The sequence below is a fragment of the Apteryx rowi genome, unplaced genomic scaffold (genome assembly GCF_003343035.1).
Source record: "Apteryx rowi isolate R43461 unplaced genomic scaffold, aptRow1 scaffold_40, whole genome shotgun sequence".
Taxonomy (NCBI): domain Eukaryota; kingdom Metazoa; phylum Chordata; class Aves; order Apterygiformes; family Apterygidae; genus Apteryx; species Apteryx rowi.
This window is the reverse complement of record NW_020450530.1, coordinates 1331642-1353767: the sequence shown is the minus strand read 5'-3', so window position 1 is coordinate 1353767 and position 22126 is coordinate 1331642. Positions and strand designations below refer to the sequence as shown.

Here is a 22126-nt window from a genome sequence, read left to right as displayed (position 1 = left end):
GGGGAGACGTGGGGGGACACGGGGGTGCGGAGGGCGGCCCGGCCCGGGCGGGGAGCGGGCCGGGGGGGCAGCTCCTTCCTGGGGGCTCCCGGGGCTGCGTCACCTGCAGCCTGTTCGCGCCGCCTGCAGGCCCGGGGAGACCCGCGGCCTCCGCTTCTCCGCCGCCGCGGGGCCTTCGCGGCTGCAGGGAGGCGATTTGTTTGTCGCCGCTGAGGGCCTCCTTCCGCAGGGCTGGGCTGTGGCGGGCTCGTCGTCCCGCTCGGTTTCACGGTTTCGTTTTATTCGTTCTTATGTGCTTGTGAAGGGAGAGGTCAGTGGTTCTCAACAACGACAGCGACAAAAAGGAAGTGTGAAAGGAATCARTTTGATTAGGTACCAGTTTTCTCACACCTTGATTATTAATCCCTGTCTTTGAATAAGGGTACATGGCTTAGGGTCTCCTTTCCCGTTTTACAGCATTTTTCCAGTCACAGCTTTATTTATTTAACTAGGCAATGATGTCTTAGCGTTCAAGCAGTTACAACTGTTCATTACCAATAGATTACGTCAGTATAGTATCACTCAAGTCAGCAAGGCCGTGAGCGTGCAGAAGAATGTTATTCATACTAAACATCTAGAAATTCATTACACTCTTTGTGTGCAGATTGGGTGAGAAGAGTTCAGGTCGTTTTTAAGATGTACAGAGTGAATTTAGCATAGGTTCATTTGATGGATTCATCATAAATAACGAGAAATAATTTACGCTTTGTCCAAAGATGATATACAACATTCCTGTGCAGAGTGCATTTATTTACTACTGACTTGGAATTGTAGGCAAAATGGAGAAGTCCAAGAGCAGGTAAGCAGTAGTAAGATGCTGCCTTGTTAAAGGACTTAGCTGTATTATTTTCATTATGACAACTTATGCGTTCCATGGGACAGAAACAAATTAAGATTTTTTTAAATTGATTTCTATGGAACATTCTTAATCAGAAAATGTACCTCCTGGAAGAAAAAAACCCACAACTTTATCTGGGTTTATGTTATCATAACACTAAAATACAAAAGAACTTAAGGTATTAGCCTGGGTCATAAGACATTTGAATACAATCACTTGCCCAGCCACAAATTTCCTCTGTGGTATTAAGCAATTCTCTTATCCTTAACATGTGTTTGTTCCCTAACATTAAGATGGGGAAATGATCCTTCTTCAACCCTTATTTTTCTAGGCTACTTCACATAAATTCTCAAGGGCATGGGCTGTCATCACTACATATGTGTAACATCTATCACATACAGTTCTTCTATTTAGGAATAGTCTATTATAAATTATGTATATTGAAAAATGATTACATATTCACATACCTTAGACTTTAAATACAAACTTCTACATGTTCCGCCTGCGCTTGATTTTTTACTATTTTGTGTGATGTTGTAACTGTGTATAATCAGACTAAGTTTACCTTTGGAATAGAGTAGAAGGTTTTGAAGGGAAGTGGGTCTAATAAAAAAGTACAAGAACTGTACAAGAAATGTACTGGAAACTATTTTGCATAATTTAAAAAGTGCCTGAAACTCTTTTCTTCAAAAGTGCATGCAGTTGCCTCAGCTCCGCATCTTGACATGCACAGAATTCTTTTGTCTGCCAGATGGGGCCCTTCTTTTTCAGAAAATATTCAAATAATGTTTTATAGGGGAACAAGAATTTATCTCTCTGGCAAAATATAGCTCTTGTTTTCTTTCATTAGCTTTGTTTTAGCTTTTTACAGCTTGCTGGAACAAGCTAAAAATACTGTTCTTTCTGCTATGAGATTTTAACTAATAAGCTATTGGAATTTTTTTTTCTAACTTATTGTCAATACTTTGAATGAGTGCTCAACTGAACTCCTGAAACCTCTTAGTGTGGATTATTCCAATAACTGCGGGACCAAGATTTTTCCTGGCTGTAGCCATATGTTTTTCTTAGCTCACTTCAGGTGATTATTGGGATGAGATTTCAGGCCGTCTCTTCTGTTGAGTGTTGAGGAGTTCAAGAATGTGTTTGTGGTTCTAATGTGCAAATTTTCAGGGTGGTGGCAGTATTTGTTTTGAGAAAGAAGCTTCAATACAACTGGTTCAACAGGTTTTATCTGGTTAGATTTTTTTTTTTTATCATGCTTGTTTTCAGAAAATTGTTGAGGCAAAATACTTAGAATTTGTAAACACATTTTAAAGTTATTTTTCAAATTAGAACTAGGCTTCAAAATAAACTGCATAATGGAAGAATCTGCTTAATTTTGCTTCTTTAATGATGGCTATGCGAAAACAGGGAGGGATTTTTAGCAATTTTTTTCTTAAAGAAGGAACACGCTTTGTTCAAATATAAGGAAGACTAGGAAAGATCTCCTTGTAAACGGACTGTATGTATAAGTGGCTTTTCTATTAAAGTGATCACTGAGAATCCTCACCTCAATTCTGTAGTCCTCAAGAGAGTTTTTCGGTGGTAGACAAAACAGCTTGATATGTTCAAGGATAAAAAAAAAAAAAGAAAAACATGTTTAAATCTTGTTCTTTTCTGTAAAGACCTTAATTTTTACTGTATATAAATACATGGGAAGGGAAGCTCAAATGCATTTTAGTTCTTTTTCATTTCAACTGTAGAGGAGAAAGGAACTATCTATGACATGATTGCTCTGAAATCTCTCTTACTGCTATTCATGGGGAAATGACCTTAAAATTCCAGAGACAAAGTTATTGAATAATGCTTGAAAAGAGAGATGTTAAATGTGTTTTAACATTGTGGAGCTGTCAATTTCTCTATGTGATTGTATAGCTTAGTTATAGATTAATTTATAGAAATGATGCCACTTCTTTACAGTTAACATGGTCTTACATGCAGTATTTCTTTTTTCTTTCCTTTTAAGTTTAAAATCTCTGAAGATGCATGCAACCCAACAACTTCATAGACCTAACATGCATGTGACTGGTCAATCTGTTGCTTGTCAGTCTGTTGCTCCACAATCTGCTGGACATCGATTTCAGAACAGGGGTTATCACAATCCATGTCAAGCTGGGTATACCTGCAATCAAGGAAGAAGGTTAAAAGAACTCCGAATCAGGTGATAAGTACAAAACATAATTTTCACTGAATGGAGCAGGGGATAGTTCTCCTGAAGAATTCTTCAGTTTTCAGTGGTATAAATGAGGGCTAAGGCAAAGGTTTTATTCACAGGGATGTCAAAAAAATTCTGAAAATGTCTTGTGATAACTTGAGGACATGTGTTAGCACAGTCAAGTTTCCTAGATTTTTGGTTTTCTAATGTAAAGTTTAAAAATGCCTATTTAAAAATACACTTTCCTGGGAACTGTCAAGTATAATGTTTTAGTCTTTCCCTGCTGTTGTGTTTCTTTGCTTCCTTTGTTGAAGGAATCATGACAAAGATGGGGCTGTAACTGTTAAGAGATTTAAGACCTATAATTTTGTTGGACAAATCGAGCTGATCTAGCAGCTCAGGTATGCTGAAAGAGTGAGACCCTGTTCATGGCTGTGCACTTTCATGAATTACCTTGTGCTGGCTTTGGTGCCTCTTGGGGCCCTCTGTGAGCCAATTTAGCTCTTGAACCCATTTTAAAAAAGCAGGGGGGAAAGGGTGATAATATCGTAACCACATTTAGTGAGCTGAATTGGATCCTGGAGAGGCTTGCTAAAAAACCAGAACTGATGTGGGGGAGGAAGGAAGAAGGAAGACCTCCTTGTTTCAGGGCTAAACACTAGGTTGGCTCAGCTCTTCCAGAAATGTAAGTCTGACTCAGCTAGTTGATCTCAGAGAAACGCTCGTGTCCTGTCTTCTAAATCACATAAAGGCACCCCAGTTAATCAGCAGCCTGCTATTTAGTATCACTGGGTGTAAGTGGTTGCATGAAAGACATCTCAGCTATCTTGGTTTCTGAAACAAGCATGTCCCAAATCAGTCCTGCAGTGATGCGCTGGTGTCTCTATTTATGCTTGGTGAATAGCCCTGTTAAAGGGACTATTTTCAAGCTATAAATGTTATGTATGTGCATTGGTCTTTATGAAACCAGCCCGTTAGTATTATTTTGGAGCTAGCATGAAAGTCTTTATTTTTAAGACTGCTGTCTGAAAATTAACAGAGGAAGAGTACAAAGACAATTAACCTTTGTTTATATTCCAGATACCTAGCAAGGAAATTCTTCTATCTGTGGGCAAAAAAGACATTTGGACAAGTTCTCCCTTCCAAAGTCAGGTAGATGAAGTTTCAGAGATCAAGGTTTTTTTGATGTGGTTTAGTGCTGTACCGTTGGGATAAGAGAATGCTGGTTGCCAAAAAAATATTTGGATGTCTTTTGAGATCATTTGAAGGTTTCCTTTGAATCCCCCTCTTGCTCCTGCTTTTTGTTTGTTTTTAATAATCATGGTTAAGTTTTACTTACTAAATTCAGAGGAATTGTGGTTGTCTCTGTGAAGCTGAGCTGTACTTGCATATAATTGGGGGTATGGATGCAATACCTGCTTTAAATTTAACAATTTTTAAAAGTTATAAATAGTCTGAAAAGCAGTTAAGTCTTGAAATTCAGTTCACTTTACCGTTTGCAGTGTTGTTTTTAATGTGTATCTATGTATGCTTTGCATCTATATGACTTTGAAATACCTGTGTCAGGCATTTTGTTTCTGTCGTTAGTGTTCTGTCAGCTATTGAAAATCAACACTTTGATACTCTTTTCTTGTTTTGCTTTAATTTGCATGTTCATTCTTATTTTACCACACCCTTGGGAACTGAAGCAGTTCCCAGTGGAAAGACCTGCATTTGTTACAGTGAGAGCAAGATCAGACCCTTAGTTATCCCATTTCATTCTACAGTATCAAATGTATTCTGACTATGACTGCCTTAGTTGGTAAACGGAAGTTGTCCTGTGAACTGTAGTATTCTTGCTATCCCATATACTGAATTTGCATTACTTGCTTTGGCATTGTGTAAATTCGGGACTTTTTTTTTTTAAGGAGGATGAGTGGAAATAATTTTTAAGTTTTTTTCCTGAAGTTCAGCCAGGGACATCAGCAAAAATTAATTGCATTTTTAGATTTAAGAGAGTCCCCAGTTCTCCATATCTTTTATTTGAAATGTTCTGTTAATGCACTAAATCCAAAAGATTAACCTATAGCTCTTGTTTCTTTTGTCTTTTGTTTTTTTTCTGCTTGAGTGCTTGGAATGTCTTAGCAACTTGGCTTGGGGTAGGTAGCTATGAATTACAATTTGTGAGATAATTTTTATGTGTTTGTAATAAGGAATATCTAGGTATTCGGGACCTAATCCTGTTATTGCAGATGTGAGTAACTTCATTAAGCTTAGTGGTACTGGTGTGAGCAAAGGCTGTGAGTTGGGGCTTGTTGTGTGCTTTTGTTGCTAGCTTGTGTGTTTTTATGGGTCCTCCCATTTTCCTTATCTCCATCAAAAATACAAGTGGATGAGAAAGTTTTGGAAAGTATTCATACTCCAGAGATGAGACTTCCAGGTTCTTAAAATGTTGGCCAGGTCGTCTTGACCACATGGAAAACTGTTTGAGAGAATATTTTAAAAAAATTAAAAAAAATGGTTGGGATAATAGATGATGGCTGTTGTTTCTGGTTAGAGAAAATCTTATCCTTTGAGATATGTAATCAAAATCCTAATTCCCTCATTCAGACCCTTCTCTATCTTAATCTTCAGTTGTTCGCAATTCAATTGAAACGTAGCATCACTTCTTATCTGGTCAGGCGTGATAATTAAATTTGGGTATAAAAGCAGAGGCTACTCTACTTGGGTTAAAGGATTTGAATGCCATATGTGACTTGTAAATCCATTTATGCCTGATTTAGCATGTGGAAGGAAAGTAAATGGTAAATGGAACAGATGAACAGCTTGATTTTTAGCATAGAAAACATGCAACTTGAATTAAGGGAGTTCTTAAGCCTATTTAAGTGTTCTTTGGGAAGATTTTAACATTGGGATGAGTTAAGATCAGCATGCTGTTTCTAAGAACACAATGGAAGTATCAAAACATTATAAAATCCAAAGTAGTTAATATCTGTGTATAAAAGAAAAATACTTTATTTTAAAATAACAAAGAATAAGATTAGCAAGGAAAATATACGTATCATTATTTGTCAGTAGGGCTAGATGTTTGATGGTTAAAACACAGAACTGAGCATAAAAGGTGTGTTGTTCATAGGTCTGAAGTTAGCTGGCTCTCTGATATTTGGCAAGTCACTTACAACATCTGTCTTTCTTTCCTTGATTTTATGTGAAGTATTTACAGGCATTAAACGGATTGCCTCTTGTCGTACTTCTTAGAGTCTTGGAGAAAAGCATCACAGAAGGGTTGCATTTTTCCTGCAATTAGATACTGTTAGGCCAATCAGACAAGACTGGAAAAGAGATGGTGTAATCTTCATTAAAACTGATTTATTGTCAACTTGGAAACCTTTACAAAGTTTCCCATGTCCAAATCTTTTCCATGTCCGAACTGCCTAGATGCTACTATGACCAGAAGATTCTTCAAAAAACTTCTGGAGAGTGGAAGGAGGAGTGGTGGACTGTTTGCAGAGAGAAGAAACTAATCCTCAGAGCTGATTGCCATTACAGGTTTGTGAAATGACTTCCTCTTGTGTGTGTATAGCAATGTGAAAAATGTTCCCTAGGTTCTGAAGGAGTTGTGAATACTATTAATCAAGTGACACCAATAGTACCTGTGGGCTAAGAGCAATGTCTTTATTGCTTTTTTTTCTTATTTTTTCTTCCCCTCTTTTTCTACATTATTCATGAAACATACTCTTCTGTTGTCCTAGGGTAAAGTCAAAATTTCCTATCTGGAAATTCCTATCTTCAGAGTGTAACTGACCTTGAAGGGATCCTACTTATAGGCGTTGGTAATGATTTCATTGAATGGCTTTTTAAAATTTTTCAGATATTTCCTCTACAGCCTGATATTCAAGGCTTGGAGAGCCTATATACGCCAGCAACAAGAAAAGAGGAGTAAGAATTATGTCGCAGAGTCCCATGGTAAGTGTAGAAGGGACAGAAACTACCTTTATTTGGGGACGTGTTGAGATGGGAGTTTCCAAGGGAGATGCTTGCACAGAATCTCTGTCCCTTGCATGTGTTTGCGCGTTTATCTCCCCTGTCCTATGAAACTGTAATGCTCTTAGGTACAGATGGTTGTCTGCCTAAAACTGGCGGGGGGGTTCCTGCACTGCACTAGGTAGTTATGTAGTTGCTTAGGGAAGCCAATGAAGAAGCTTAAGGGCCACTCCATCTGCTTTGAATTGCGTGTTTTTGGTTTTTTTTTAATGTGTGTTCAAATAGACGTTTGGAATAGAATATGTTATTGGAGTTCTGTATCAATGGTGGCTATAGAAATCATATATTGATTTCCTGTGTTGTGAACTTAACTGCACGTATTTTATCTGTATTCCTTCCTCCTCCCAGCACATGCTTGCAATTGGAAGGAARCCTAAGCTTTAGAAGCGCCCCGGTCTGGTGACGTAGGTTCTTGCAATGGATTGTTCTGCAGTGGATTTGCCCTACTGTTGAAGTTGCCTGTATTGGTTGCAACTTCCTTCAGTTTCAGAGAATATCTATTTCCCTGATGGGGAAAAAGACTCTTTTCTTTTTAGAGGTGAAACTATCATTTTGTTCCATGCTGATCTGCAAAGTTAACTGGTATCTTTGCACATCAAGGTAGCCTTGGAATATAATATAGACTGGCACTTTTTGAAACAAATTGATACACTAGCTAGATTCCCTTTCTTAGTGAGTGAGACCAGAAGGATTACAGAGTTACTTAGTTTAAAAAAAAGAAAAAAGTAGAGGTGACCTGTTTTAGGGTAGATTAAAACCAGATCACAAAGAACCCTTTCAAAAAATATGTATTTTTTTAAAGYATAAATGTTGAAATAACATAAAATCAATCATGTTTTTGGATGATTTCTTTCTAATAACTTTGCTTCAGTGATGTTCGTTCTGACAAACCAGACTGTTGTGAGGAGACAGTGCTGTGTACTGCATTAAGTGATCGGCTGGAATTTGGGATTCCTGTTCTGTTTTTAGCTGTGACTGGCTTGTTAAATAAACTTATTGTGTTTCTGGGTGGTTTATGCGTTTGTAATGGAGAGAGGATAACTCTAGAAGAGGTACTGATGAACTTTTTTACAAGAACCCAAGACAATCTTGTAAATCTTATTCAATAAGGTTGTTATGCTGAATATTGTGATACTAATATATACCTTCTAAGCATTGAAGACAAATTTTAATTAAAAAAAGAAAGCATAGTACCGATACCTGAATCTGATCATTCACACTGCTCTGAGCAAGCTGCATGATGTTGTCAGTGTCTGAGATTCCTGTCAGCGTGACGCCCTCAGCCAGGGTGGACGGTAGCGGCCGTGGTTCCAGTGGCTGTGATTTCAGGGTTTCCCACGAGGTGTCACTGTGGGCTGAGGGGACGGGAGGAGGGTAAGAAGTGGTGTTATAGGCTTATTAAAAATGACAGATTCTTGCATGGCTTTAAACTGCTGTAATTTGTTATGCACAGCAAATAAACAGAAGCTGCTCTGGACATGGCAACACTGGCTGATTTATGTTGATGTTCGAAGGACGAAGCACAGAATGCAGTCTGTGGCATTGGCATTCAGGGAAAGAAGCTGTTTGCGGTAAGAATAGATTTGAAACAGGCAGAGAGGCATTGACTGTAACACTGTGGCTTTTACCTGTATTTTGTGATCTTTTCCTGCAATGACTTTTTATTCCACATTTGATTTTTTTTATTTTTTTTTTTGGTCTGAATTCTCCTAGTTTGCCTGTAGACTGTGAATTTAAAAGATTAAGTGGTACATACCTTTTCCAGTGAGAGGAAGATGATTTTCTGCACCAAACTATGGAAACTGCTTTTGAACATGTCTGTAACATTGTCTTGGCAGCATATCATGGGCAGTGTGGAGAAGGCGACTCTACCAGAACTGTGCTGGATGTAAAATGAATGTTTTGGCTCTGCAGCATTGGGCCCAGAGCCTCCAGTTCCGAGTAAGTCCTAAGAGCTCCAGCTATTAACGTTCCAAACATTTAAGTCGCACTCAGGTGTTGTCAGTACATCGCAGATTAAATGAAAAATGGGCCTGATGCTCATTTTCTTTGCAAATTACAGTATTTATGATGGAGGCAGGTCTAGATAGAATGTTTTTACAAGAAAAAAATATTTACAAGGAATCTAGACAAAACAGACTGGATCCATGTGTTATATTTGCTAAGAAGCAGACTTGCCAAAGGAATTATTATTGTTTTATATAGTGCTTGATAATAATGAAAGTGTCAGAGTTCTATTCACTAGAGAACTAACCACAAGTAAATAAGAGGTAAAAGAAATCAACAGGTTTGCAAGTTTGGAGCTGTGGCATTTTGGGCAGGGCRTGGAAGGTAGTTGCATCCAGCTCTCCCAGAGTTCTGAAGTCCACAGAAGTCCAATCTACTGTTTTGTTAGAAGGCAAGCTAGTGCCAATCAGCTGATTGACAGCACATTGCCTTTTTTATAAGACAGTACTTCCTATGTCTTAATGAATTTCTGTCAGCATGTTTAACTCCTTTTTACAGAAAGAAAACGCAGTCCTTCATTTCATATTCTTGAGAGGTTGTCAGCTTCTGCAGTAAATGGTTCATGTTAGATGAAGTGAAAGCGAAAATGATGTGGTTTTATTTCCTTACCTGGAACTGATCAGCGCTTGCTAGAGAGTGTTGTTGCTTTTTTATCCACTTCATTAAAAAAGATGATGATATTTAATTCTGCCTTCACTGTAAGATGGCAGCGCTGCCTCTTTGATGTCAGTATTCTACTAATAAGAATCTCATGATTTGGAAAATCTTGTCATATCTCAAGATATGATTCTTTAAATGAAAATACTCTATTTGACAGCCCATTGTTCAAAAAGTACTATTCTGGTGTTTTAATGAAGGAAGTGCTAGAGTATCTTAAAGTTTGATGTTGACATTCTTTGTTTCCCTACCTTTTCTATGCTGGTGTTCTTTTGGGCATTTGGGCAGAGTAGAGTGGGAGGGCAGGCAATACCTGTAGAAGGAATGTCAGGATATAAAATTGGCATCCTGAAGCGGGGCGGGGTGTGTCAGGGCCCAGGCCCATAGATGCATTTTATTATTAGCTCTGAACTGCCTTAAAGAATTGATATTATTATTATTATTATTTATTATTATTATTATTTGAGGGGGGGGGTAAGCTTCAGTGCTCATGATTTCCACCTTTAGATTTTACGTGGAGTTGCCTGTTACCTGTGTGGTGGTGGTGTTCTCTGCTTTATTTTACTTCCCCAGTCTTGTCCATTTCTTTTTCCGTACTCTCCTTCCTCCCCAATTGTCAGGCTTGGCTGCAGTGGAGAGAGCTGTATTTATACAGTCAGACTGAGAAGCAGAAGGAGACTAGGGCAGTAACTCACCATCGGCACCGGAACCTGAAGACATGTATGGAGGCCTGGCTGGGACACTTAAACCTCCAGAGGGCAAAGAGACGTCAGAATGGTGAGTGAAAGTGATGAGTTAGGACGGAGTGGGGCTCGTCCCCTTTGCTAGGGCGCAGGGGTGTTCTTCCTGTTCTAGGAGACACTGCAATGCCAGCTCAGTGGGTGGTGCGATGTGGCTCGGACTTACTGTACACTGTCCCAGGCCTGGCTAGCTGAGGTGCAGTTATATACTGAACTGTCAAGACGGTCACTTGCTGGCAAGAGGATGGATGTGGCCTAAGAGGAAATGCTGTATTGTTCTCTTGGGCAAGACTTGCCCGTTGCAGATTATTCTCTGAGATACCTGTGAGAAGGAGGTATTCATGACTATTATCAGTCAGTCTGTGTGGATTTTCTTGATAATCAGTCAAAATAAAACTGATATGGGATGATAAAGATTGTTGCACTAGTTCTTTCTCTTTCTCCCTTGAAGTCACGGTGTTGAGTTTAGACACTTGTGTGAATGTCTGTTGATTTGTGGTAGTGGAAAAGAATTCAACTTGGGTATCTGGAAGCTAGTAATAGCAGTATGTTAAAATGGAAGCAAGCTTGTGTATGTTGGATAAGTGACATAGTGTCTTAATTTTCCCTTTTTAAATCAATACAGTATTTTACTGCTTTAAAACTGCCTTCCTGAACAAAAGGAAGAATATAGTCCATAGTTGAGTGTTACTGTGAATTCTTATCATCACTTCCCAATGTTAGAGTTTCTGTCACTTGAGAACCTGTGGCTTGAACGTCATGACCATGAGCTGATATAAATGACCCCAGAATTGAGCAAGTCACGAGTAATTTGTATGTTTGTTTTCTAGAGCTGGCTCGGGAGCATCACCAAGACAGGGCAGTCCAGTGGTGTTTCTCAGGCTGGCAGCAGTCATGGGAGTGCAGGAGAAGAATGCATGCTCACCAAAAGCGCATTGAAAAGCTAGCAGCAAAGATTGTCTTATGGAGAGTCTTTGCACACTGGAAGCATTGTATCCTTTATTTAGTACCTAGAGGAGACGGATAAAAAGTATTCCTTCAAGGGAAGGATCTGGTTAATTAACAGCAATGTCATGTAGTAGCATCGTTGACAAACATGTTATGTATGTAAGACTATACTAACGATTAATAAAATTGTTGCAGTCACAGTAGGCTTGTTGACAGCGAAGAACCTGCAGGAGATAATTTAAGGTTAGAGAGGAGTTACTTGCTTAATAATGAATCGGAAATGTGTCGTGGTAAACCAGCAATACATAAAAACTTGACCATAATCAAAATATCTCCTTACAGATAACAGTGCAGGAAATTCAAGTATTGAAGCAAATTGAGATAGAGATTTAGTGCCTGTCTGTGGGGGAACGTTGTGTATATATGGGGATGGGCCTTTCCATGTAAAAGATGCTTTAACTCAGTGACGGATGTTGTACTGTGTGTGGAAGAGGCTTGGCGGCGTGAGCTGGCTGAAAAACACCACAGGCATCGTTTGTTGGTAAGAGCACTGTTATACTTCAGATGAAAGTGTCTCTGGAGAGAATTCAAATAATTATGGCTGACAATGTGCCTTTAATACTAACAGTGATGTGTGGTTGTTAAGTGAGGAATGCACCATTCCTGTCATGATGAGTTCAGATCAGACATCAGGTTTCCAGATTCCAACTACTGCAGAATCTGCCAGACTTTTTATTCTTCGTGCAGAGAAAGATACGGATGGCTGCTTGAATCCAGATGGGGAAACTGTGCTACTCTCTGAAATAGTTATTCTTCCAATCAGGAAACTGGTTAAGTAGCAAATTAATCTTGACAGTTTAGGGCTCTAATGCTCCCTGGCCTTTTCACCATGCATTAGCATTTTCCCCTTGATATACCCTGTTGATTTTCCTCGCCTCTATTATGTATTGCTACCCCAAATGTTTCTGTCTGCTTTTACACTGTTTTGCTACAGGAATTATTTGTACTTCCCTCTCTAGTAATGTACACATGCTGTTTGCATGTGAGAGTTCAAAGATACCTTGTGCCTATGCAGTGAGTTAAGACTAAGTGTCTTTATTTCCCCCCCCCCCCCCCCAAAAAAAAGAGTAATCCTTGAGGACTGTTTAAAAGGCGGTCACAAGGTCTTCAGCTTTTTTGATGCGGATCAGTACTGATCATCACAAGAATGGCAATAAATCTTTCTGGATTATAGTTTGAAAATGTTAGTGACTGTAAGAGCACTTCAAGGCAGGATGCATGTTTGGTATTGTGCGAGTCCACTGTTACAGAATTGTAGTCCAAAAGAACTACAGTTTTAAAAATATACTAACCCTCTCTCTCTTGCGCAGAGGAGGCCTGGACGGGAAGTGGGTCTTTTCTAATTTGATAAGGATCAAGTTATGAATCTTCAATCAAAGGAAGAGATAGTTTGGGAAAGGAGTTGGGTAGTGGTGTTGATGGTTGAATAAAGAGTCAGGTGGCTCACCTGGGGAGGTGGAAGGGAATTTTAGTTTAGCTGGAAAAGTAATCATTTGTTAGGAGAAGCTAATGCATAGCTGTTTCAATGACAAAATCAAAAACCTTAGTGTAAGAGCACTAACATGGAGTCTTGTACACCCAATTTAAGCTGTCTTTCAGGAGCAGCCAGATCTAAACTGATCAGCACTTAGTGCTTTGAACTGCATGAAAGTTGTGTACATTTCTTGTTGTTACAGCAATTTGGGCTTAAGGGTCTTCGGCAGAATGTCGTGAATGCTCGTCTTCAGCAAATGAGAAAAAATCTGGCATACCGTCAGCATCAAGTCACAGTGAGTTTGATTTTTTGAACTGTTCTGCATCAGAATTTTTCTTGAGCTGGCCCGTTGGCTTACACCTTCACCTGCAAAATAGTTTGTTAAATCAGTGGCTTTGTTCCTAATTACTAGCAGCCCCAGAAAATCTCTTGCATAAATCAACTGTCCATCTTAGACTCATTAGTTCAGTTTTCTGTTTTCCTATGTATATCATGACTTTTGCCAGAAAAATTTATAGCAAGTGTTCCTTCATTTTGCATTGCAAGGAGCAATTAGCTTTAATCCTGAATGGGGAAAATAGGAAAGTACTGAGCTCCTAGACTTTTTTTACACTGCTTTGTTTTATGAAGCAGGGCAACATTCTGCCAGGGTTGACTCCTAATGCCATTTCAGTAGGACATTTAGTAATTTCCTTCTTTGCATTCTTCTCCTCTCTCATTATCTATGTTTTTCTTATCTTTGCTGTTTTCTTCAGGTGCTGCAGAACTTCTGGAACCGTTGGAAATCACGTTTGGAAGAGAAGGAGGAAGAACAGCAGCAGGCTTTATCATCAGTGGCTCCTACCCATTACAGGTACGCAGAGAGAAATTCATATTTCAATACAGATGTGAGGCTTGTAGGCCTTTAGTTCTGCTTTAAAATCTGGTAATGCTTTCAGGAGCTTGACCATCCTGATGCAATTTACTCTCATCTTTTTTTTGAAGAATGGACAATTTACACCTCTTGCTTATAGCTATGAGCCTTGTTGATGTTAGCTACAAAACCTGAAAATCCTGCTGGTAATAGCAGTAGGTTGGAGCATGAGCACAAACAAGGCTTAAAAGGCTTGCTGCTGCATTGGTGGCTCATGTACGCTAGCTCTGCTGCTAGAGGTGTTGCAAGAGTAATGGTAAGGGGTTTTTTTGCAGAGGCTCAATTTGTTTAGTACGAGGAATAAATCAATGTTAACAAAGCAGGCAAAAAGTTTTTAAATTTGACCTGTGGAGCTTGGTGGGAAGTACACGTGTTTGTTATGATGAAGTTGGAAGGATATATATTTGGTTCTGATGTTTTTTCTGTCCGTTTATTCTTAATGCTGCCTTCAGCCAGTTCCAAAATTACAGGATGTGCTAATATTCTGAACGTTGACTTAGAACCTTCTTGATTTTGGGTGAAGCTTAACAGGGGAGAATGAGACCTCCACAAGATAGGTCTGTGCTATGCAGTACAGCATGTTATGCTGTGCTGTACACAGATCCTGGGGCTAGAGTTGAAACTGAAAACTCTACAGCCATGATATTGTGGTGCTGCTCTCAAATTAAACCTGTTAAGAGGTCCCAATTTAGTATATTAGTGCAGTGAGCCACATACAGTTGTTTGGTTTAAGTTAGCTTCAGGATAATATGGGAGGGTGTGGTACTTCATTCTGCCATGCGTGCTTATGTGTGAAGTTCTTTTTCTGTTTAGCACAGTCTGCCTTCAAGAACATACTTGATTTTCTACAGATCAGAGAACTACCTAGGTATCTTCTATGCACTAAAATTCTTATCTCATTTCTTCTAAGCATCCCAGCAAAGTTTGCTGTAAGTAGTAAAATTTTCCTGATTGAAAGAAGCTAATGCTACCGGAGAGCAGTGATGTACTTGGTACTAAGTTTGAGTTGATTCTTGTTTCATTTATTTTTCGGAGCATCGTTACTGCACAGATCTCTCAAGTTGTGGTTAGAGAATGTCAAGTGGAGAAAATTGAGGCAGGTATGGAATCTCTCCAATGTTCAAGTAGTTTTTACTATCTGTGGACTCCATGGCTGGTAGTGGCTTTGCTGAGCATTGACTGTTGGGCACAGTCCGCTACCACCTTTTCTGAATCTTTTACTGACTGTTTCCTTGCTTTTATTTTGCTCTCCAGGGCAGATAATGCTCAAGCACTTACTAGTTGAGGAGGGTAATTGTACTTCAATTCTGATGATATTTACACTATAAAGACTACTTCAAGGTTGTCTCTTCAAGCCTCAGTGTAAGATTCAGTGTGAAGCTGGGTGTCTTTGGAGTGGATAACAAAGTGCTGCATATCATTTGGACTGGTTTTGGGAATGAAAGGTTAAAAAGAATGTGAAATTAGAGACAGTTCTGCAGTTCAGTCGGTTTAAAGAAACAAAAAGAAAACTGATTTTGGTTAAGGATAGTTTTCTGTTTGCTCATGTGTAAATTAGGTGCCACTTGGGTGGTTTATTTTATCTTCTTTCCTTATTGGAGTAATGGATAACTAAGCATTGGCTTTGTCCCCATTTTGGTTCTGATTTTAGGACCTCAGTTGTGGTTTGTTAGCGATGTTCGTAATCCCTGTGCATAGCACTGGATTAAATGAGCCACTGAATAACCAACCTAAATAAATTCATGCTACTTGTACCACTTATTATTGTATTAATGAGGTGCTGTTCGTTTTTGGTTTCCTTCCTCAAGAGAAGTGTCCACTGTGCTTTCAGGATTAGAATCAAACACTTAAAGACAAATGTCAGCAATTTTTTTTCTAAATTGACTAGGGTTATTTATTTCAGACAATCTTGTTTTAAATTCACTGGGAGATAGAGATTGAGGAAATGTTGTTCTGAAATGGAATAAAGCTGGTTGCTTCTCTTTAGATGCAGTATGTCAAAGCTGATAGGCGTTTGGGGAATATAATTTTGCCTGCTGCCATTCAGGCATGGAAGTGGTTTAAGAACTGTGAATATGGAACTCGTAGGAAAAGCACACAGACTCAAAATGGTTATACTGGTTATGTTTCACAACCATAGTCTTGCACCAAAATAATTGGTGGAATTGTTTTGGTTTAGGTTTACAGTGTAGAATTGAGTGAAATTACTAGGAAACTTTCTTCAGAGATGTTTAGTGTTTTTGTTTTCTAGTAAAGTAAATGGATGCTGTGGTTTCTCATCACTGAAAATTTGACTGTTAGCCTTTGTCTTAGAATAACAATATAAATTACTAATTACTTTTACTGGTATATTATGGGAGCTATGCACAGAGTTTTAAGATACAGGAGTATGTATTTGTTCATTATGGAAATCAGATGGAAAAAATTTTGATGGAGWGGGAGAAAAAAAATTTTTTATGTGCAAGACTCCTTAAAGACCTTAACTGGGCTCRTATTCGTATTTGTGGATGCAATCCTGACTCTCCTCAGGTAGAGCTATGATGCTATTAAACCATATCTCCCATTTCCTATATTAGAAGACTAACAAAAGGTTTGCTTCCCTTGAAAAAGGCTGTGTTTGGACATATACTCTTACAGTGGATGCCCTCCTGGGACACTCTTCTTCCTGTGTAAGCTGGGAGAAAAACCTGTTCTTTAGCATTGAATCCTCTTTCCTAGCAGACTTGGGACCTTGCACCTTTCACTGGGAGAGGACAGTCACACTGTGTGTTTCTTAGATTGATGTGCTTCTGTCATCAGAAGCCGGGCTTCGCAGTTGAAAAACAAGCTAGAGAAAGCTGTTTTGCCTTAGACATTGGCTTGCTTTTTGAGAGATTCACAAACAGCTTTGGAGGGCTGAGTAATGAGGGCAGCTGCCTTTCTGCAAGCAATTAGGAGTTTTTCCAACTCATGTGAGTGCAGCTGTGCTGCATTAGCTTTCCCTCTGGAGATGGAGGGAGAAGAGGCTCAAAGACCCAGGAGGTTTAAGCTCAGTGAAGGTGAGCTGCAGCATGAAACTGCTGCAATGTAACTTGTGCCTCTTTCACCAGGGAAGGGATGAACAGATAGTTCAAAGCCTCTGATGGGTTCTATGATTCCAGGAGTCAGGAATGTTTTCATGTGCAATTTTTGTTCTTTAAAAAGGGTATAAATGAACTTCTGTTTTCTGAACACAAAAGAAGAAATTGTAAGAAGCATGGTCCTTGTTCAGAAGTCCRAATGCACTTTCCAACCAGTCCTGTGCCTAAATAAAACTTCCATGGTGGCTTGCCAGAGCTCATGTTCCACATCTGTCTCTGATGCACATACATGCTGTCGTACCAGTCAGTGCCCAACTACTGCATCTATGGTCAGACCCAGGAGATGCTCCAGAAGAGCCATAAATTTTGAGATTTGTGACTGTACACAGATCAAAAACACTCTTGTTGGCAACCACCAGTACCCTCCAGGAAGACTTACTTAACTCTTGCTGTTTGCCAACCTATAAACTTGTAATGAGCTGTAATAACTACCTACCAACAACTACCTGGTAAGAGTCCAAAATATCTTTCAGAGCTCTTTAGACTAGAGAAGGGCTGGGACTTGCTGGCCTAATTATTCTAATTAGTACAAACACATTACTGAGTGTTAGAAAGAGCTTATGTAGCTTGAACTGGGTGTTATTTCCATTAGGCTTTAGCTCAGGCTTCTGGACTAGGACAGTTCTACCATATACTCGCTCTGTGTGAGAGAGAGAGAGAGCACCTAATCCCAAACATGTATTGCATCTTCAGAATACTAATTTGTAATGATTCTTGTGCCTCCCTGGGATGGAGGCAGACTAGCAAGTAAGCATTATCTTCATCTAGAGGGAAGGAAGCTTTGATAATGAGGGCAACTAACCTGATCTTGTTCATGAAAGAAGACTTTGGTAGAATCCATTCGTTCTTGATGTCAGGCCACACTGCTGCTCTTTGTTATTTGTTGTCATAACTTTTTGCAAGTCCTATTACAATGTTTGTTTTAAAAAAAAGTATAGAGTAGGATCTTTAAAATATTTCCAAGGGAGGAGGGAGTAGATTGTGTTTATAGTGGACAAGTTGTTAAAGGTTCTTTTATAATTTTCTGTGTGTCTGTTCGTAAGTAAAATTAATGAAGTGATCAGAAGTTAGAATCTTTTGAATGATGTGAATGAAAGCAAGGAGTTCTAATAACTTCAATGAATTCATTAATCTTATGTGTCCTGGGAAGGGTTTCAGGGGATGGACTAATTACTACACTTTTTTTTTTTTTTTAAACCAGAGAATAATGAAGATATATAGCTGTCTTATCTTTCTTTTTTTTTTTTTTTTTTTAAAAAAAAGGCTTGCACGACTCAGAATCAAGTAACTATTTAACATGTAGACAGATTGGTCTTTTGAAGTCCATAAAATCAACCTGTTGTCTGAAGGAATTCTCTCTTGTGCTGACATTCCCCTTTTTGCTTGCAGGGAGGTATTGATGAGAAAGGTATTTGACATATGGTGGCTGAGGACATGCAAGCAGCGAGAATACCGAATGGGAGAGAAGAGGGTAAATAGCTCTTTATCTGGCCTCGATCAGGAAGTAGAAGGGATGATTTCTCAGTCACCATTTGTGAACATCGGTTACATGAGATGCTGTTGTAAATTCCCTTTTCCATGGCCAGGGATCAAGTCAGGGGAGATACAGATCACAAGCAATGTTTGCTAGAACACCTTTTTAAAATTAAGCTGTTCTTAATAGGATCAAGCTGTTATTATTAATAGCAGATAACTATTCAGGCAATACATTCACTTATTCCTTGACACAGTATGAATGTGCATACACACGCACACACACACTCTCTCTCTCTTTCTCTGTCTCTTTCTCTCTCTCATACGCGCACTCTGTCTCTCTCCCCCTTTCTTATGTGGTTGGAGCAACAGTTGGGAGGCCAACTCCAGCTGTTTATTAAGAAGCRGAGGGTTGTACTGACACACAAGTGGCTTCTAGATGTTCAGAAAATCCCACAAGATCCTTTGTTTCATCAGGTGTACACATAATCCTGAAGTCTTTGTTTGCATATAGCAGCCACTGTTTTATTTGATGTAGTCCAAGTTACACAACGCAGTGTTGATGTTCGTGTCCGCTGGTGGCCTTGTGCAGATTCAGCTGACTCCTCGTGTTCCAAGTTTATCAGTTCTTGTGAGTTCAACAGGACTAGTCTCTGGAGCTTATCTGTTCTTCAGAGACTTTCACATGCTACTTATCAGCCTATATTTTTCCTCTCTTTGGCCTGCTGTTTTCTGGTAACGGTTTCTCCATCCACACAAACAGGTACCTACAGAACACATTCAGAAAAACTTTCAGGAAAGGGGTTTTTATGGCATGTGTCCATTGTTATTCAACTTGAGTAGAAGGGAAAAAAAACATAGGACAGTTCTGCTGTGCCTGTCGCCTTTGAAGAATTGTCTTCTGTTGTTTTTGCCTGTGTCATGCATTCGTTGCTGTCTTCTCTCCATTATAGGCTGTACTTCATTTTGAGAGGCAACTGYTGATTTGTTTCTGGTGCTTCTGGCGCAGAAGAACAAATGTGTGCCTGGAGGAGCAAGAGGACTTGGTTCGTGCCAGAGATCACTACAGCTACGTGCTGCTGTTAAAGGCTTTCTGTCTGTGGAAGCAAAATACTCAGGAGAGAAAAACAGAGTAAGAAGTTTCTCAAAAGGGAGAATTATTTGGATTGGCCCTGTGGCAGCCCACTTTGACAAAGCAGCATTTAATTCAGTGACTCTGACTCCTTATTTGTGCTTTAGAATCTACTAGTTTGTCTTTCAGTAAATGACTTACTGAAAATAGTGAGTGTGAACTCATATCTGTGTTGGAGGGGTTTACTAACATGAGTTACATTGCAAGAGAAAACTAAATTGTTTTTCCTTTAGGAGGCTCAAGGAGATGCAAGCCGTACAATTTCACTATTCAAAGTGTCTGCAGCGGTCTTGGAACAAGTGGAGAGAGGTGAGACACTTAACAGATGGGGGAAAGCTTGAATCCTTTTTGTTATGTTGAGATTATTTTTTACCCATATGGCTACTTTAGGAACAAAATTAAAGGAATTTTTTAATGTTAAATACTAGTCATTCTGAGCTTAGCATGGTGGATAGCTCATAGCTCTGCATGGGTCACAAAAGGTCCTATCAGATGGCATTTCACTTTTATGCTGGGCCTTTCCCTTGCCTTCCCTTTAGTACCTGATGTACCAAATGTGTCTTGCAGCATGTCGTGAGAGTCTGTGACAAGTTTTAGAGTTGACAGTGGTCTGTTGGTCCAGAACTATTAACTTGAGTGAATTGTGCCAGTCTTTAAGACCGTTCCTGGAAAGTATGGAAAAAGGCCTCAAATAGCCCTTTCAGAGAAACAGCAGAGTGCAGCACTACTTTGAGCGAGAACTTATGCCAATATAAAGGATTGATATTTCCTCAGAGATTGGGAATGTTCCTTTTCCCTCTGCTCTCTTTYACTGCCTGTTTTCCCTCCAGCATGTCTATATCAGAGGTTGTTTTTTTGTTTGTTTTTTCTTTTTTTTTCCTTGTAGTATGTGGGACATCAGTGTGAGAAATGGAAGAAGCTGGTGCGAGCAGACATGCACTATCAGCACGCATTATTGGGCAAGGCCTTGGCAGCCTGGAAGGTAGGAGAGAAGGATGCCCTTTTCTTTGTTGAACTTAACTGTGTGTGCTTGATTGTGAGAACCGAAGAGCTGCCACACTGTTTCACTCTAGTGGCTTATGTACCAAGGGCGCAAGGTAGAATGGAGCTATTGTTGCTAGATAGGGTTATGTGAGCTTTATCATTGATTTTTGAAGCAAAAGAACCAATGTAACTTTGTGGTTTTGATGAAGGGTATGTGACAGCTAGCATTAACTAGCATGTAAYGGCTATTGCATCTCAGAAAAAAACAGCATTTAATTCCAGTGGCTGCAGCTTAATTTCTTCCTGGATTCTAAAGCTGCTAAGCGTTTCCAGAGGTCTTCCCTCCTCAGAGGTTTAGGTAGCTTAGAAAAGTCTCACCTCTCACTGCTTTTCTTGCAGAGTTACCAGCATAACATACARTGCATTCTGTACCAAGTAGCTGAAAAGGAGAAGCAACACACTAGACTGCTGCTGCGGTAAGCCTATGTTTCCTTGTGCAGCGTGGGAGGGAAGTGACTGCACTGCAGTCAAATTACTCTCTCTTTCGCTGCCACCTTTGTGAATTTTTGAGCATTTGGTGCTGGGAATTGTCTCTTCCCACCRTTGCTGTTTCTCTGCAGCTCATCCGACTAAAACGGGTCAACCTCTCACTGGATTGTCAGCTGTTAKGCTTTAGTTTCTTTACTGTCTCTTTAATCAAGTTCCAAAATCTTCCCTCTGGCGATGACTGTGCCTGTTGCATTTGCCAAAGTTTATCTCTGTTCAGTCCCATGAAAGACACCAGGCAGTAAACTATATTGTTCCCTGCAGCAGATGGATTCTGACTGCGCTGGTCTTAAAGCGTCTTGGAACATGTAGAGGCTGCCTTACATTATAGTGAGGAGAGTGATTAAAGGTAATAGTCACTGTATATTGGTTGTAGTTGCTTTAGTTTTAGCTACCTGATGGCTTTTTCTTCAGTGCTATACACCTGCAGAGTGTGACTGACTCTGCTTAAGGTGCTAGATTTAAGGGTGTGTTCTGCTTTTGCACTGCCTTCTCTTCAGCAGAGACCTGAAGGGACAGAAGCTGATTTGCAAGACTGAGTTTATGAAAGCAGCTGGTTTTGGTTCCCCAGTGAGTGGGAGGGTACCAAGTGAACAAGTTGCGTTGAAGTAAGAACAAGCGAGAATCCTTCTTAATGTTTTTCTTTTCATTTTGCCTTCAGACAGCTGCTGCATATATGGAGAGAAAATGCCCTTGCTCTTGTACATGAAGCTAAGGCAGCTACTCGGGCAGATCAGCATTACAGGAGAGCGATCCTGTCAAAGGTAAGGTCTGTATAGCAGATACCAAGGTGTAGGAAGAAATACTAGTTCAGGCAGGAGTCAGGTAATGCAATTAGAAGGACCAAAGCTCATAACTTCATCTAAAAGCCACTACTAAGAAAGGTCTAAAAACTTGGAAAGTCCCAACTCTCATTCTACTTTATCTCAGCAGGCATCTCTGCAGCGAGCTCATGGTTTTTTTCTCTTCTACTTCTCTC

At 39.6% G+C, this 22126-nt stretch overlaps 1 protein-coding gene across 10 annotated transcripts in view; it reads left to right on the top strand.

Moving 5' to 3' along the window:
- The first annotated feature begins 66 nt into the window (after positions 1 to 66).
- Positions 67 to 22126, top strand: part of SFI1 (SFI1 centrin binding protein) — a 52420-nt gene continuing 30360 nt past the window's right edge. For 6 of the 10 annotated variants that reach the window (XM_026075133.1, XM_026075134.1, XM_026075135.1 and 3 more), the window contains exons 1-19: positions 109 to 372; positions 756 to 838; positions 2883 to 3077; positions 4152 to 4223; positions 6489 to 6599; positions 6922 to 7016; positions 8548 to 8665; positions 8933 to 9035; positions 10379 to 10535; positions 11329 to 11490; positions 11917 to 11987; positions 13183 to 13275; positions 13736 to 13833; positions 18402 to 18483; positions 19439 to 19617; positions 19851 to 19926; positions 20504 to 20599; positions 21001 to 21077; positions 21809 to 21911. In XM_026075133.1, coding sequence (XP_025930918.1) covers positions 819 to 838; positions 2883 to 3077; positions 4152 to 4223; positions 6489 to 6599; positions 6922 to 7016; positions 8548 to 8665; positions 8933 to 9035; positions 10379 to 10535; positions 11329 to 11490; positions 11917 to 11987; positions 13183 to 13275; positions 13736 to 13833; positions 18402 to 18483; positions 19439 to 19617; positions 19851 to 19926; positions 20504 to 20599; positions 21001 to 21077; positions 21809 to 21911 — 1908 coding nt within the window. In that variant the 5' untranslated portion in view covers positions 109 to 372; positions 756 to 818. Of the gene's footprint in view, positions 373 to 755; positions 839 to 2882; positions 3078 to 4151; positions 4224 to 6488; positions 6600 to 6921; positions 7017 to 8547; positions 8666 to 8932; positions 9036 to 10378; positions 10536 to 11328; positions 11491 to 11916; positions 11988 to 13182; positions 13276 to 13735; positions 13834 to 18401; positions 18484 to 19438; positions 19618 to 19850; positions 19927 to 20503; positions 20600 to 21000; positions 21078 to 21808; positions 21912 to 22126 lie in introns of all 10 variants that reach the window. The other 4 variants (XM_026075138.1, XM_026075129.1, XM_026075136.1 and 1 more) reach the window with 4 other exon arrangements.